This window comes from Hemicordylus capensis, chromosome 1, assembly GCF_027244095.1.
Source record: "Hemicordylus capensis ecotype Gifberg chromosome 1, rHemCap1.1.pri, whole genome shotgun sequence".
NCBI classification, from domain to species: domain Eukaryota; kingdom Metazoa; phylum Chordata; class Lepidosauria; order Squamata; family Cordylidae; genus Hemicordylus; species Hemicordylus capensis.
The window spans coordinates 218886435-218900442 of record NC_069657.1 but is presented as its reverse complement, the minus strand read 5'-3'; the positions used below and the strand labels follow the sequence as shown (position 1 = coordinate 218900442).

At 47.0% G+C, this 14008-nt stretch overlaps 1 protein-coding gene across 7 annotated transcripts in view; it reads left to right on the top strand.

Annotated features, from left to right (window-relative positions):
• Nucleotides 1-12135, top strand: part of FTCDNL1 (formiminotransferase cyclodeaminase N-terminal like) — a 40137-nt gene extending 28002 nt beyond the window's left edge. For all 7 annotated transcript variants that reach the window (XM_053278577.1, XM_053278596.1, XM_053278586.1 and 4 more), the window contains exon 6: nucleotides 9437-12135. In XM_053278577.1, the coding sequence (XP_053134552.1) occupies nucleotides 9437-9876 (440 nt within the window). In that variant the 3' untranslated portion in view covers nucleotides 9877-12135. The remainder of the gene's footprint in view (nucleotides 1-9436) is intronic.
• Nucleotides 12136-14008: the final 1873 nt, after the last annotated feature.

Genomic DNA, 14008 nt, shown 5'->3' with positions numbered 1-14008 from the left:
GCAGGCTTTTGGAATTTGCAGAAGCCTGGATGCACAGCACCATGGATCAGTGGGTGTTGAGAACAGTAAAGCACGGTTATGCTATAGACCTTATGGCTACTCCTCCCGATTTTCTTTTCTTAATACCTGTCTCCAAGGTGAGGTCCAAGAGACTGTTGATGGACCAAAGCATCCAACACTTATTAGACATCCAAGCGATAGAACCAGTTCCGTTGACGGAATTATGTGCAGGCTTCTTTTCTCTTCTCTTTTTGGTGCCAAAAAAGGACGACTCCTGGTGTGCGATTCTGGATTTGAAAAGATTGAATCTGTTCGTGTGAAAATGCATGTTTCGAATGGAGTCTTTAAGGACAATAAAGGCAGCCGTACACCCGGGCAATTACTTGTCATCGATAGACCTTTCAGAGGCGTACTTACATGTACCGATTCATCCTGCCTCCCGCTAATCGGTTTGCTTATAATCAGAGACAATTCCAGTACAGGGCTCTACCCTTCGGGTTGTCCTCAGCTCCTCGGGTATTCACCAGACTCATGGTGGCGGTGATAGCTCACATGTACCTATGGGGGATTCATGTTTACCCATATCTGGACAACCTGCTCGTGAGATCTCTGTCCTACTATCAAGCCTCCAATGACACAGCCCTGGCCGTCCAGATACTAGAGGATCACGGGTTTGTCATCAACCGTACCAAGAGCTATCTCAACCCATCTTGTGTACTCTAGCATCTGGGAGTCATTTTCGACACGAGATCAAGCACAGTTTCTCTCCCAACGGATCGACAACAGAAGATTGCCGAACACATCAGGCCATGGTTGGCCAGGAAACGGGGTTCTCTCATGTCTCTGGCTCAACTCATGGGCTCGATGATCGCCTGCCTAGAATGCACGCCCTGGGCTAGGTGGCATTCGAGACCACTACAATGGTTCTTGCTTCCTCATCAGGAAGCCATTATGGCAAAGAGGCAGATAAAACTTCGCTTACCACGGAAGGTCAGGAATTCTCTCCTTTGGTGGCTGTCACCGGCGATAGGGAAGGGAATACTCCTGGAAACTCCCCAGAAGATCATGGTGACAACGGACGCCAGCCTCTCTGGTTGGGGGGCCCACTGTCTTGCACCTCATGCGCAAGGATTGTGGGATCAGAGAGATTTGAAGAACAATATCAACTGGCTAGAGTTAAAGGCTGTAGTTCCGTGATCTGTTGATAGGGAGACATGTTCTGATAAGGACGGACAATGTGACCACCAAGGCTCACGTCAATCACCAGGGTGGCACAAGGTCAAGGCTCCTCATGCGGGAATCCGACTTACTATTCGCATGGGCGGAAATTCACCTGCGCTCCGTGATGGTGGAGCATCTGAGCAGCATGGAGAATCTACAAGCGGATTGGCTGAGCCGCCAAACGGTGGATCCAGCAGAGTGGGCCCTACATCCGGCAGTCTTCGAGGAAATTGTTCGCAGATGGGGTCGTCCACAGCTAGACCTATTCGCGTCACAGGGAAACGCGATACTGCCAAGGTTTTTCGCAAGATACCTATCTCCTCATGCGGAAGAAGTTGATGCTCTCACATCTCCCTGGTCGTGGGATTACTTTACGCATTTTCCCCAACTCCAATCCTGAGCTCCTTTCTAAGGAAGTTCCTATTAGAAGAAGTAGAAGTCGTTTTGATAACTCCTTATTGGCCACGAAGACCCTGGTTTTCCGACCTCCTGAGTCTGTCAGTCCAACCACCGTGGTCTCTCCCTCTAAGGAGAGACCTGCTGTCTCAAGGGCCTCTCTGTCATCCAGATCTGGTCTGGCTGCACCTTCATGCATGGAGGTTGAGAGCACTATCCTAGAATCCAAGGGATATTCCCGTCAGGTGCAAGACACTATCATAACCTCGAGAGGGTCATCCACTTCGCACACTTATCAGGTTACCTGGTCAGCTTTTTGTTCCTGGGGACGGAAGCAGGACTTTGTTCCGTCTTTGGCGGGGGTTGCAGAGGTCCTGGGGTTTCTTCAAGCAGGGCTTGAGAAAGGTCTACGTCCCAGCACATTGAGGAGACAAACTTCAGCCTTGTCCTCAGTGTTGGACTTAGCGGTGTCTGGTTCATCTTCCTTGCACCCTCATATTAGACATTTACTAAGGGGGGCGAGCAACTTGGTTCCACCTCCCGTACATAGGTTTCCCTCCTGGGATTTGAATTTAGTTTTAAATGCTCTTAGTAAGACTCTGTTCGAGCCTCTTCGTTCAGCTCCTTTGAGAATTTTGTCCTCTAAAGTATTGTTCCTTGTGGCTATCACTTCGGCTCGAAGGGTTTCTGAATTAGCCGCCCTCTCTGTGCGCGATGAGCTATGCATTTTTCAAAAGGAGTGTGTCGTTTTGAAGTTGGATCCCGCCTTCTTACCCAAGGTTAATTCCATTTTTCATAGGAGTCAAGATTTAGTATTACCTTCCTTCTGTCCTAATCCTGCTCACCCAAAGGAGCGTGCATGGCATACTCTAGATGTGCGTAGGCCACTTAGATTGTATATTAAAAGATCCAAAGCCTTTAGAAAGACGGATTCCCTTTTTGTTTCTTTTCAGCCCTCTTCCCTATGGGCCAAGGTGTCCGAGGTTGCCCTGGGTCGATGGATCAGAGTTGCCATAACGTTGGCTTATGAGTCCCTTCATCTACCTGTTCCTCATGACATTACTGCCCATTCCACTCGAAGTGCCAGTACTTCTGCGGCCTTTTCAGCTCGCGCCCCCTTAGAAGAAATTTGCAAGGCAGCGACTTGGGCATCAGTGTCTCTTTTCATTAGACATTATAAGATAACGGCCTTTCACGCTGCCCAAGAGGCATAGGAAGGATGGGATTGCAACTGGTTGTCTAATCATCCGCTCCCGCCCTTGGGATTGCTTTGGTACATCCCGTCACGTTAGGATGCCCTCCCCATACCAAGGAAAAAGAAACATTGGTAGACTTACCATGAAGGGTTCTTTTTCTGGGTATGGGGAGGGCATCCAGCCCTCCCGCAAATGTTTGAGGACAGATATTTCAGGGAGGTGGGGTGACTCCCAGGGTTATAGTTTTCTTTGCTGTAACTTGTTTTTTCTGTTCAATTTGATCCCTTGTGGCCTATATATTTTCTCTCTCCTGGCTCTCTGTGTTTTCTATGCTTTACAGTCCTGGGACTGGGGATGAGTGACAGTTGCCTGGATAGGCATAACAGACCTGAAATTTGATTGGTCCTGTCTCGGAGCATGCAGAGCTTGATAACTCGTCACGTTAGGATGCCCTCCCCATACCCAGAAAAAGAACCCTTCACAGAAAGTCTACCAATGTTTCTTTTCAGCAGAAAATTTCCCAAAACAGTTTACATAGCAAAAGGAACGAGAAAAGGGTGCCCAGCACTGTTCCCTCTAAGGTGTCCATACGTGTGCACGCTCACAAGTTTTTGGATGTCTGCTCAGTTCATTTTAGATCCTGCTCAGGTTGAATCAGTGCATTCTGAATGCACTGCCTTGATACTGAATGCACACACTGCCTTGATACTGCTGCCCAGAACAACTCATTCCGCAAAGAGATGAAAAAAATTAGAGGGACCACTGGTTCCCTGTCCCAAAAAGACTCTCAGTTTAAAGAAACACCAGTATCAGCCACTGGAGAGATGCTGCCTACACTGTGGCTGGATAGGGGCAGCTCAGAAAAAAGCAGGTGGGGGAATCCAAGAGATGTTGTGTAGGTAATGAACAGTTCTTCATTCAGTGATGGAAACCTCATGCCTTGCCTGACAAGGCAAGATAATAGGAGCAAAAGTGCGGGTGAATTAATTTCTGCATAACATAAAGCCCTTTGTGTGCTTTTATATAATAAAACTACTTTGGGCACCTTTGATTTTATTGAGATGATAATGCTTATTGGATCCAGCTTAAGAGCAATAATGATATGTGAATAAAACTGGGAAGAAGAAACGTCCTATGTTTTCCTTCAGTGATTGCTGCTTTATATATTTCTAATAGGCTTTTCACCACTGTGTTGACTGAATCCATTTTTAAAATTCCTCTTGCTTCAGACGTCATCCTGCCACAAGAATCTTAAACCAGACTTTAATAGTATACTTCACAGTCATTACTGCCAGTGCTGTGGGAAGGGGGAAAAAGAACACACACCAGATGTTAATTAGTGCATTTGTTTTTATTTTTCCTCTACCTCAGCAATCTGGCCTTGAGGGTTTGCATTATTTTCTGTTTGCTATAAAGGTCACTGGTTCTTCCCAGGGTCTGCATCATAATGAGTCAGAATTTCAAGGGGAAAACAAGGCAAAGGCCTCAGAGAAATATTATGCTTTTGCACTTTTCCATGGCCTATAATAAGTAGTTCAACTTGTAATGCCCAGAGACGCAAGTTTTGGGCAGCATAGAAGTGTAATAAATAAAATAAACAAATAATGGTTATTTATTCCAAAGTGGGTCCCTTCCTCTATTTCTCTCACCTTGCATGAACAGGAAGCTTGTATGAAAAATGCTGTTGTCTTATGGATAAGCCATGAGCTAATGGGAACAGTGTTGTAATTCTGGGTTATAGGTAGACTTATCACCGATTGGCTTGTCTTTCCTCTAAAGTAGGTTAGCATTCAATCTGAAATCTACTTTTGGACTGCGACCCTGCTTCAGAGCCCTTATGACTGGGATGCCCTCTTAGAACACCGCTGGGATACCTCTCTAGCCCTGTTCACACATGCTCAGCACTCGTACACAAGTGTATAGTGTACACAATTATAGATCTGTGCACAGGTACAGTTCTTCACACATTGTGTCAAACACAGGGACAGGACAAAATAAGCCCCACATTCATGTCGATAGCATTGTTCTTGGGTTTACCTGACATGTACCTGTAAGTATAGAATGAAATTCATGCAGGTGTACTGTTTATTATCTTCTTGGATGTTTATTATTTATTTATTGAATACATTTATAGATCACCTATTACAGTTGTCTCAAGGCAGTTTACAAAAAATAAAAACAACATTAAAACATATATAAAATTCAAATTAAAGCAAAGAATTCAACCAAAAGCCTTGCTGCAGCGATGAGTCTTCAGTTGTTTGCTAAAAGCCATCAGCGATGGAGCAGCTCTAATTCTCAACAGGGAGTGTGTTCCACAGCCCTGGGACAACTACAGAGAAGACCAAGCGAACTGGTGGCACCCTCAGATAAACCTCCTGAATAGGTGTCAGGGTTCATAACAAACAGGCATTCTTTTAAATATCCCGGGCCCAAGCCATTAAGGGCTTTATAGGTAACAACCAGCACTTTATGTTTTGCCCAGAAATCTATTGACAAACAGTGTAGTCCTTTCAGAAGTAATATGGTCTCTTTGGGACATCCCGGAGACCAACCTGGCAACAGCATTCTGCACCAATTGCAGTTGCTGGACTGCATATAAAGGCAGCCCAATGTAGAGCACATGACTGTAGTCAAGCCTGGAGGTGTACACCACTGTGCACCACTGCTTTAAGGTCACTTTTTTCCAGGAAAGGGTGCAGTTGGTGTTTCAGCCAGAGCTGATAAAAAGCACTCCTTGCCACTGCCTCCACTTGAGGTATCAGAGAGAGGTTTCGATCAAGAAATACTCCCAGTACCTCATCCTTCTGGGGGAGTGTAACCCCATCTAGAACAGGCAGATTATCCCAGCTCCTCAATTACGGTTTCCTGCAATGAGCACCTCTGTCTTATTTGGATTCAGCCTCAGCTTGTTATCCCTTATCTAGCCCACTGCTGCCTGCAGGCAGGCATTTAGGGAAGTTCTTATTTCTGGATGATGTTGACACAGAGAAATAGATTTGGGTGTCATCAGTGTAGATAGCACCCTACACCATATCCCCTGGATGATCTCCTCCAACAGTTTTATGTTGATATTAAAAAGCATTGGCGACAAAATGGAGTCCTAAGGGACACCATATAAAAGTTCTCACTTTGATGAGCAATAGTCTCCAAGCAGCACCATCTGAAATCTATCTGAGAGATATGAATGGAACCAATGTAAAACAGTGCCTCCTACACCCAAACCCCTCAGATGGTTCAGAAGGATACCATGATTGATGGTATCAAAAGCCACCAAGAGATCCAATGGGACTCAGTGTCACACTCCCACTGTCAGTTTGCAGTTGGAGATCATACATCAGGCCAACCAAGGCAGTTTCAGCCTCAGGCACAGCCTACCCGAAAGCAAATTTGAAATGGGTCTAGATAATCTGTTTCATCCAAGACTCTCAGGAGCTGAAAGGCCACCACCCTCTCAGTCACCTTGGCCAACCACAGGAGGTTGGAGATTGGCCCATATAACTCTGGGGGATCCAATGTTGGCTTCTTTAAAAGAAGTCTAATATTTGCCTCCTTGAGACAAGGAGGCATCCTCTCTTCCCTCAGAGAAGCATTTATAATCTCAACCAGACTTTCTCCAATTGTCTCCCTACTAGATAGTATAAGCTGAGTTGGGCAAGGGTCAAGAGAACAGCTTGTTCATGTCCTCAGGAGTCACAAACTGAAACTGATCCAATTTAACCATACAAAAGGAGTTGTTGGATGCCTCAACAAAAGACAGCCCCAATCATGGTATCCAGGTCAGCTGGGGGCGGGGCCGGGGGCCCAATACAAGATATTTTGTCCATGAAAAACTCACTAAGAGCATTACAGCAGCTAGCTGAAGTTTCCAGATACAAATTTGGGCCTATGTTAGCCCTCTCACCACCCTAGACAATTCCACTGGCCATGAGCTGGTGAACACAATATGTGCAACAAAGAACTACTTCTTTGCTGCACATATTGCAAAAGCATACTCCTTCAGTTGTGCAATGTGTTGTAATCTGTCAGATTCAAGTTGGGTTCTTCTCTGTTAGCACTCCAGTAATCTACCTTGCTGCTGCAGCTCCCATAGTTCTTCAGTATACTATGAAGCTAATTTAGAAGTGGGTTGGCGGGGATGCGTAGGAGCGATTCTGTCTACTGCCCTAGTGAGTTAGTTATTCCAAATCTCTACCAGGGTATGAACAGAATCGGTGGCAGAGCCAACCTTATCTGTTGGATCCAATAGCTTTCTTGGGCGGACCATCCTAATAGGCCCTTCACCCCTACAAAGGTGGTTGGTAGCTGTGAATTGAACCTTAACCATATGGTGGTCCATCCATGACAAAGGGGAAACCATAGGAATCCCCATTCATGGAACACTTCCCTGATCAGAGCAAAAGACTAAATTGGGCATGTGACCAGCAACATGTGTTGGCCCTGAGTTCATTTGGGGAAAGCACATAGCTGTCATGGCTGCTATTAACTCCTGAGCTTTTCCTAACTAGGTATGTGCACGGAACCGGCACATCTCTACCCCTAACAACTCAGTCCCTAAGTGAACATTGAAGTTGCCCACCACCGTTAGCCTGGGAGATTCCAACACCAATTCCGCAACCAAATCCGTCAGCTTAGTTAGGGAGGCTGTTGGGCAGCGGGCTGATCAATAAGCCAACAGAAGTCCCAATCCATCTCTAGTCTCAAGACTTAAGGACCCACACTCAATATAGGCAGGTGCTCTGACAGAGATCCTCATAAGGGAATAGCATTCTTATAGACCACAGCCACTCCATCTCCTGGCCCACATTCTCTCATGAATGTGGAGAGAAGCTGGGAAAAGACCGGGCCACTAGCCTCCCCCAACCAGGTCTCCATAATGCATACCAGATCAGCACCCTCACCCACAATCAAATCATGGATAATTGCTGATTGATCTGATGTTATGGGGTTTGGAGTGCTTAATATGACCCCAAGAGTCCTTTTAGGCATATGCATAGTGTGGCTTTTCACTACACAGCCCTGAAAGCAGCTCTTCAATGTTCTGGTGTGTTGCCTCAAGTTTCAAGGGGAGCAGATGGAGAGGATATGGAAATTCTGCTCTGTGAGTGTGTGTGCATCTGTGAATAAACACAACAGTTGGCCATATGAGCACGTGAAGCTGCCTTATATCAAGTCAGGCCATTGGTGGAGACTGCCTTATATCAAGTCAGACTCTTAGGCCAATGACTCTTAGGCCAGACTCTTAGGCCAACACACACTCACAGAGCAGAATTTCCATATCCTCTCCGCCATGAGAACGGGCTCGAGGGAGAATGGGGAGGAAGCCTTGAAAAGCTTACCTCGCTGCAGACAATGATTGTTGCTGCCTTCTCCGGCAGTGCGGAGGGTTGGGGTGCCGGGATGCATTGCCCCACCCCTGGAACTCCCAGAATGGACCATGCGAGTGTGTGGTGCATTATAGGGATTCCCCTGACACCAGCCAGGAGCCCCACAGCCGGGGCTGGCAGACAATCAAGAAAACGGGTCTAAGGGAGTGCCAGCTCCCTTCACCCTGTTGACGAGGGGGGCGGGTTTGCCCAATCCCGATGGTTCTCACACGCAGGCAAGACTGGGCTTGGCTTCGTTAGCCTGCTTTTGCCTGCACCTGAGAACAGCCTTGAGGTCTTTCCCCGGTTTGAACCTGAGACCTTCTGCATACAGAGCAGGTGCTCGACCACTGGGCCTTTGGGCAGAATGGCAGCAGTGGCATATTTTTCTCCGTGATTTCAGAGGGCTTCAGTGTGCTTAACCTGCACACAGCGGTCAGGCAGCACGTTCCCAGAATGTGAGTGAGCAAGCAAAACAAGATGAAAAATGAGCTGATGATTAGGGATGTGCACGGAGCTGGTCCGTGCACTCCCGGGAGGGTGGGGTGGGGGCAGGATTTCCTCTAAATGGCAGGGAAGGCACTGCCTACTTGTCAGCCCATGCCCCACTGCTTTTCCTCCGACAGTGCTCTCCAGAAACGTGGGTGCGCTGGGCTGCAGCGTTCCTGCTTGCAGCCCCAGCAGTGTCGCCATGCTCATGGCCGGCCAGCCCAGCATGCCCACATTCCTGGAGAGCGCCGGTGGGGGGAAAGCGGCAGGGCGGGAGCTGACAGGTAGACAGCGCCTTCCCTGACATTTAAAGCAACCTGCCCCCCTCCGAACTGCCTCGAATGCTGGTCAACAGAACTGGTTCCGAACACATCCCTACTTATGATCATCACTGGCTCAAAATTTGTATAGCACTTTTGAACTGGTGGAGTGCATTACAACTTTCTTTTGCTCTTCTGCCAATCAGCCCTATGAAACAGGTACAGTTACTCCAGTTTTAGAGATGAGAGGGTGAAGCTCACAGATAAATGTCCTCAAGCTAGACAGTGAGTCTATGCCAGAGGTAGAATGTGGACTCAGGTTTCACAGAACCAGCTAGTATGGCTAGAACACCACTCAGGTTCTCATTTCAACAGGGGTTTTGTCAAAGTCCATTGCCAGACTAGAAACTGCTCTTAAAGCTCTGAAAAGCAGATGCTAGAACATGTCAATGTGATGTACGTAATCTCTGCTCACCCTGATGGTTGTTTTCTTTTCTATTTCTTGGAGGTGTTGGAGCCAGTCCATATGTGATGAATTGCAACGTGACAGTAGATACTCAAGACTTGGGTACAGCAAAGAAGATAGCCCGTTCCATCCGGGGAAGTAGCGCAGGTGGCTTGAAAGGTGTGCAGTCCATGGCTTTCCGACACAACGGGCAAATTGAAATAGCATGTAACGTGGAAAGCTTTGATGATCCCGGCAACCCCTTGGCTACATATGAAGGGTCAGAATACGTTTCATACTGCATTCTTGGGAAAACGTACTACTATGTATCACCTCAGATTATAGAAGCCTCTATCAAGAAGCTGGCCAGAGACCATGGAATAAACACAGTTGGGGCTGCCCTGGTTGGGTTTACCCCAGAGGAATGTATGCGCTGTGCTGCCTACGCATTAACAAAGGGTGTTGGTGAATTTTGGAGAATTAGGGACGGTGTTTTCATGTGATAGCTCTTTTGTTTGTTTACATTTAACCCCTTCATAATTCCAAGGCAATTTGAGGAAGGCAGATGAAGTGACAAATGTACACTGTCTGGAAGATCACATGCATGTCTATGTACTGTAGGTTGTCTCTTTTAATATGGCCAGTGAATGATGCTGTGTTCTGCCCCATCCTATCTGATCTTGGTTGTGTGTGCATGTGTGTGTTTCTGGAATCCAGAGAAATACAAATACAAACCAATGGCTTAGTGACTAATTGAGACCATTTGTCACTAGTGGTGTGCACTGAACTGGTGACTGCTGGTTCGAAGGAGGGGAGATAGCTTTAAGGACCGTGGAGGGTTCTCTCACTCCCGCTCATTTCCCCCACCGGCGCTGTCATTAAAATTGGTCCCGTGGGGTGGCAGTATACCTCCTTTCCGCCCCGGTATGTCATGGACCGGAAGTGTCCGTTGCACATGCGCACGTAAAAGGGCTTCCGAACTGGTTCCATGTCACCTAACAAATAATTATATTTGTCACCATTGGACAAATGTCAGCATTTGTCACTATAATACATCTACTATATTAACTGAGAGTTTTTAGAACGAGAATGTCCTATATCAAGAATCGCCCATTCCACTATTCGATATGTGGGAAGATGTTGTGCTGACTACATCTTCCTATCTGGCAAGGTAATGATGCATGAGCAACTAGTGGTGACTGTGAATTAGGTGAGCCTGACCACTGAGCAAGAATAGGCAGCCTAGAGCAACCTGCAGAACAGGAGTAGTGATGGCTACTCTGTCTTTTGCCTATTTTTGGCCCTCCTGCCAATTTTTTTGGGGGGAAATGCAATGGTATTGAACATGTTTGTGAATGTGTGTGTATTCAGATAATGTCTGTGAAATCTTTGAAACCAGAGTTGGTGATGAGTGCTGGTTCAGAGCTTGAATTGCAGTGGGTGGGCAGAGGGGACCTGGCCCCCTTACCTTTTGAGCCAGGCCTCTTAGTTACATAGGAGCCATGGCTTGAACAAAAATGGGGGGAGTCAGGGGATGGAAGCCCCCTCAGCAAACTTCCCTCCATGGGCCCCCTCCTACCTCGGGGGCCCTGTCCCCAGGCTCATAGTGGGGCCTAGCTTGAGAGAAAGGAGGCAGCAATGAAGCAACTTTGTTGACTGAGGCAGTCACTCTACTGTTGTGGCCACCCTGGTTACCACATTGGACCCAGAGTTATCAATCCAAAATTATGTTAAATCAAGGCGTGTGTCTGATTCTACTTTATTAAGAAATCAATTGATGTCTGAACTCTGAGTGAACTAAACTATCATATGAGACAGGCAAGATGATCTCAAAGCAGCATTCGATTCCATCTCACGTGTCAAATTATGGGAGAAGTTGGAAGCCTCCTCCATTGACCGGCGCCTGCTATACCTTCTTCACACCTACACATCAGATGTAGACCCCAAGGCCACCTCACAAGAGCTGTTACAATTCAGAAGGGCGTCAAACAAGGATGCATTTTGGCCCCACTCCTCTTCAATTTCTACTTTATGGTGGGCCAGCTCAGCAAACCAGATTTCCACCCTCCAAAGCTCACTGGGAGACACATTGCCATCCTGTTATATGCGGATGATGCAGCCATCCTCTCAAGGACCCCCATTGGCCTTAGAAGAGCACTGAGGGCCCTGATGCTGCACTGCAGGGAGGACTGCCTGGAAATCAACTATCACAAAACTAAAAATATGGCCTTCACCACTCTTGGTGGTTTGAGAAGCCACCTCAGACATGGCCAGTCAGTAAGCTTTGTCCAACAAAGCAGAGCTGCTCATTCCTGAACTTGTTGCTAAAACCGTGAGGCTGAAGCAAAAGTTCTTCCTAGAGAAGAAATTACTGGTGATCCTACCACGGGGCTAGAGATCAGAGCAATATCCAGCATGAATGCCTGACGCCTGCCTGAACTCCGCTCCCAAGCTATGCACACTTGCTGTTCCATGCCAGGATCTGGTAATTATGCTGCTTCTACAGCCTCGCTCCCCGCTCCCCTCCCTCCACTAACTCCTGACTCGCCTTACCTACCTTCCTCTTTCCGTCAATCTCTGATATGTGTTAGGTTTTAGAAAGATTTAATACTGACCCGTGCATGCATACACACACACATGATAGTTGAGAACACTGCTTTGTTATTACTAGTAGCTATAATTGATTACTTCTGTTTCTTGCTGCGTTAGATTGATGCCGTTGCTCTGACAATCTTGTATACTCAATAAAGCCCATTGAATTATGTGAGAGTATTTGGTCTTCTTTCTACCTTTGAGCCCAGAACATACATAGTCACTGTATAAAGAACTGGTCACTTTGTGACTCTGGTGAAACAAGCCTAATTTCTTATGCGAGCTCCAGAGCATATCTAGTGTACAAATCACGCTTGGCTCACAACACTACCACAACCACACAAAGCCCATAGGCATGGATGTGATCTCAGGGATCAACAGTGGCCTCTCTGAGGGCTCTTGACAGCTGCTCAGCAATCGCAACACCTGAAACCGGCCTTGCTTGTAGATTCCATTAAGGGACCCCTACCTTTCCCTCCATAATTCGAGCTCTAGCCGGTTCTTTCATCTTCCTCATGATTGCCAAATCTGTATTCTCCAGTGCCTCACTGTTTGTCCAGTTCTGCTGTCTGCATCATCAGCTACTGCTGTCTGGGTCTGAATAAATTGTGCAAAGTAAGAATGTCCACATTTTGTCTAACTGACTCTGAGCTAAACCTTGGGCTTTCTGGGCACAAATGATGGCTAGAATGCATACACCTTTTGCTGCCATGCCTATTTATGCATGATATGTTTTGTTTCTGTGTGCTTGAAGAGCTACTGTAGTTTTGTGGTTTTATCACGCAAAGTGTTTATGTTTTCATCTGCTGAAAAGATTAAAATGTGTCTGGCCTAGTTTGAAACAAAGCCATCCCACTTGCTGGTTTCTCCTACTTGAAGCACTAAGTAGCTTAGGACCAAGCTACAAATTAGGGATGTGCACGGAACCACAGAAGCATGGTCCAGCACTGGGGGGAGTGTGTCTTTAAGGGGGGGTAGTACTTACCCCCCCGCCGCTCTTCCCCCTCCAGCGCTGGTGTTTTTAAAAAAACGTTCTTGAGGCGGCAGAGTTCCTCCCTGCCGCCCCTGCCCCTGTCGTTGTCTCTGTAAGCCTTAAACTACGAAGAGCTGGTGGTGCGCATGCACCCTTCGCGGTGCGTTCTTGTCTTTGCCGCTGGCATGCGCGTGCCACATACATCATGTGGCACGCGCGCTTACCAGCGGCGAAGACGAGTGCGCGCGCCACGAAGGGCACATGTGCGCCGCCAGCTCTTTCTAGTTTTACGCTTTTCAGACAACGACGGGGGCAGGGGCGGCAGGGAGGAACTCTGCCACCCCAAGAACGTTTTTAGAAACACCAGCGCCGGAGGGGGAAGAGCGGCGGGGGTGTGTGTGTAAGTACTACCCCCCCCCAAAGACACATTCACCCGCTCTGCCGGACCGCCGGAATTCCAGACCGGTCCGGAGGCCTTTTCTATGGCCCCGGACCGGTTCCGTGCACACCACTACTACAAATCGCCAGCATGAGGACTACCAGCTGCTTTTGCGGGGGTGGTGGTGAGAAAATGGCATGGAGGAAAGGGTTGACTACCCCTGATGCCACACTCCCCCATAGCTGCTATTGGGAAACTTACCAGATGGTTGTAAAGGATTGCTGAGAGAATAGATGTGAGGTGCTGCTGGGATACGAGCCTCCCCATCTCTGGCAACTTTTTAAAAACTTCTGAAAACACATCTCTTCAGCCAAGCTTTCTCAGCTTTTTAAAACTTGTTTTTAAATTGTTCTGATTATTTAATTGTTGTTTTATGGTGTTTTTAATTGTTAATTATTGTTTTATGCTGTTTTATAATTTTTGTTTTAATTAATTGATTTTAATGTTGTTTTAATGTAAACCGCCCAGAGCCTTTTGGAAGGGCGGTATAAAAGTTTTAATAATAATAAATAAATAAATATGGGCCCACGTGCATAAATGACGATGTCTATGTATATTCATTCCACACACATTGGGTTGTGGGAATTCCATTCACACCAGGTGGAAGAGACAATTTTTGCCGATCTCCATT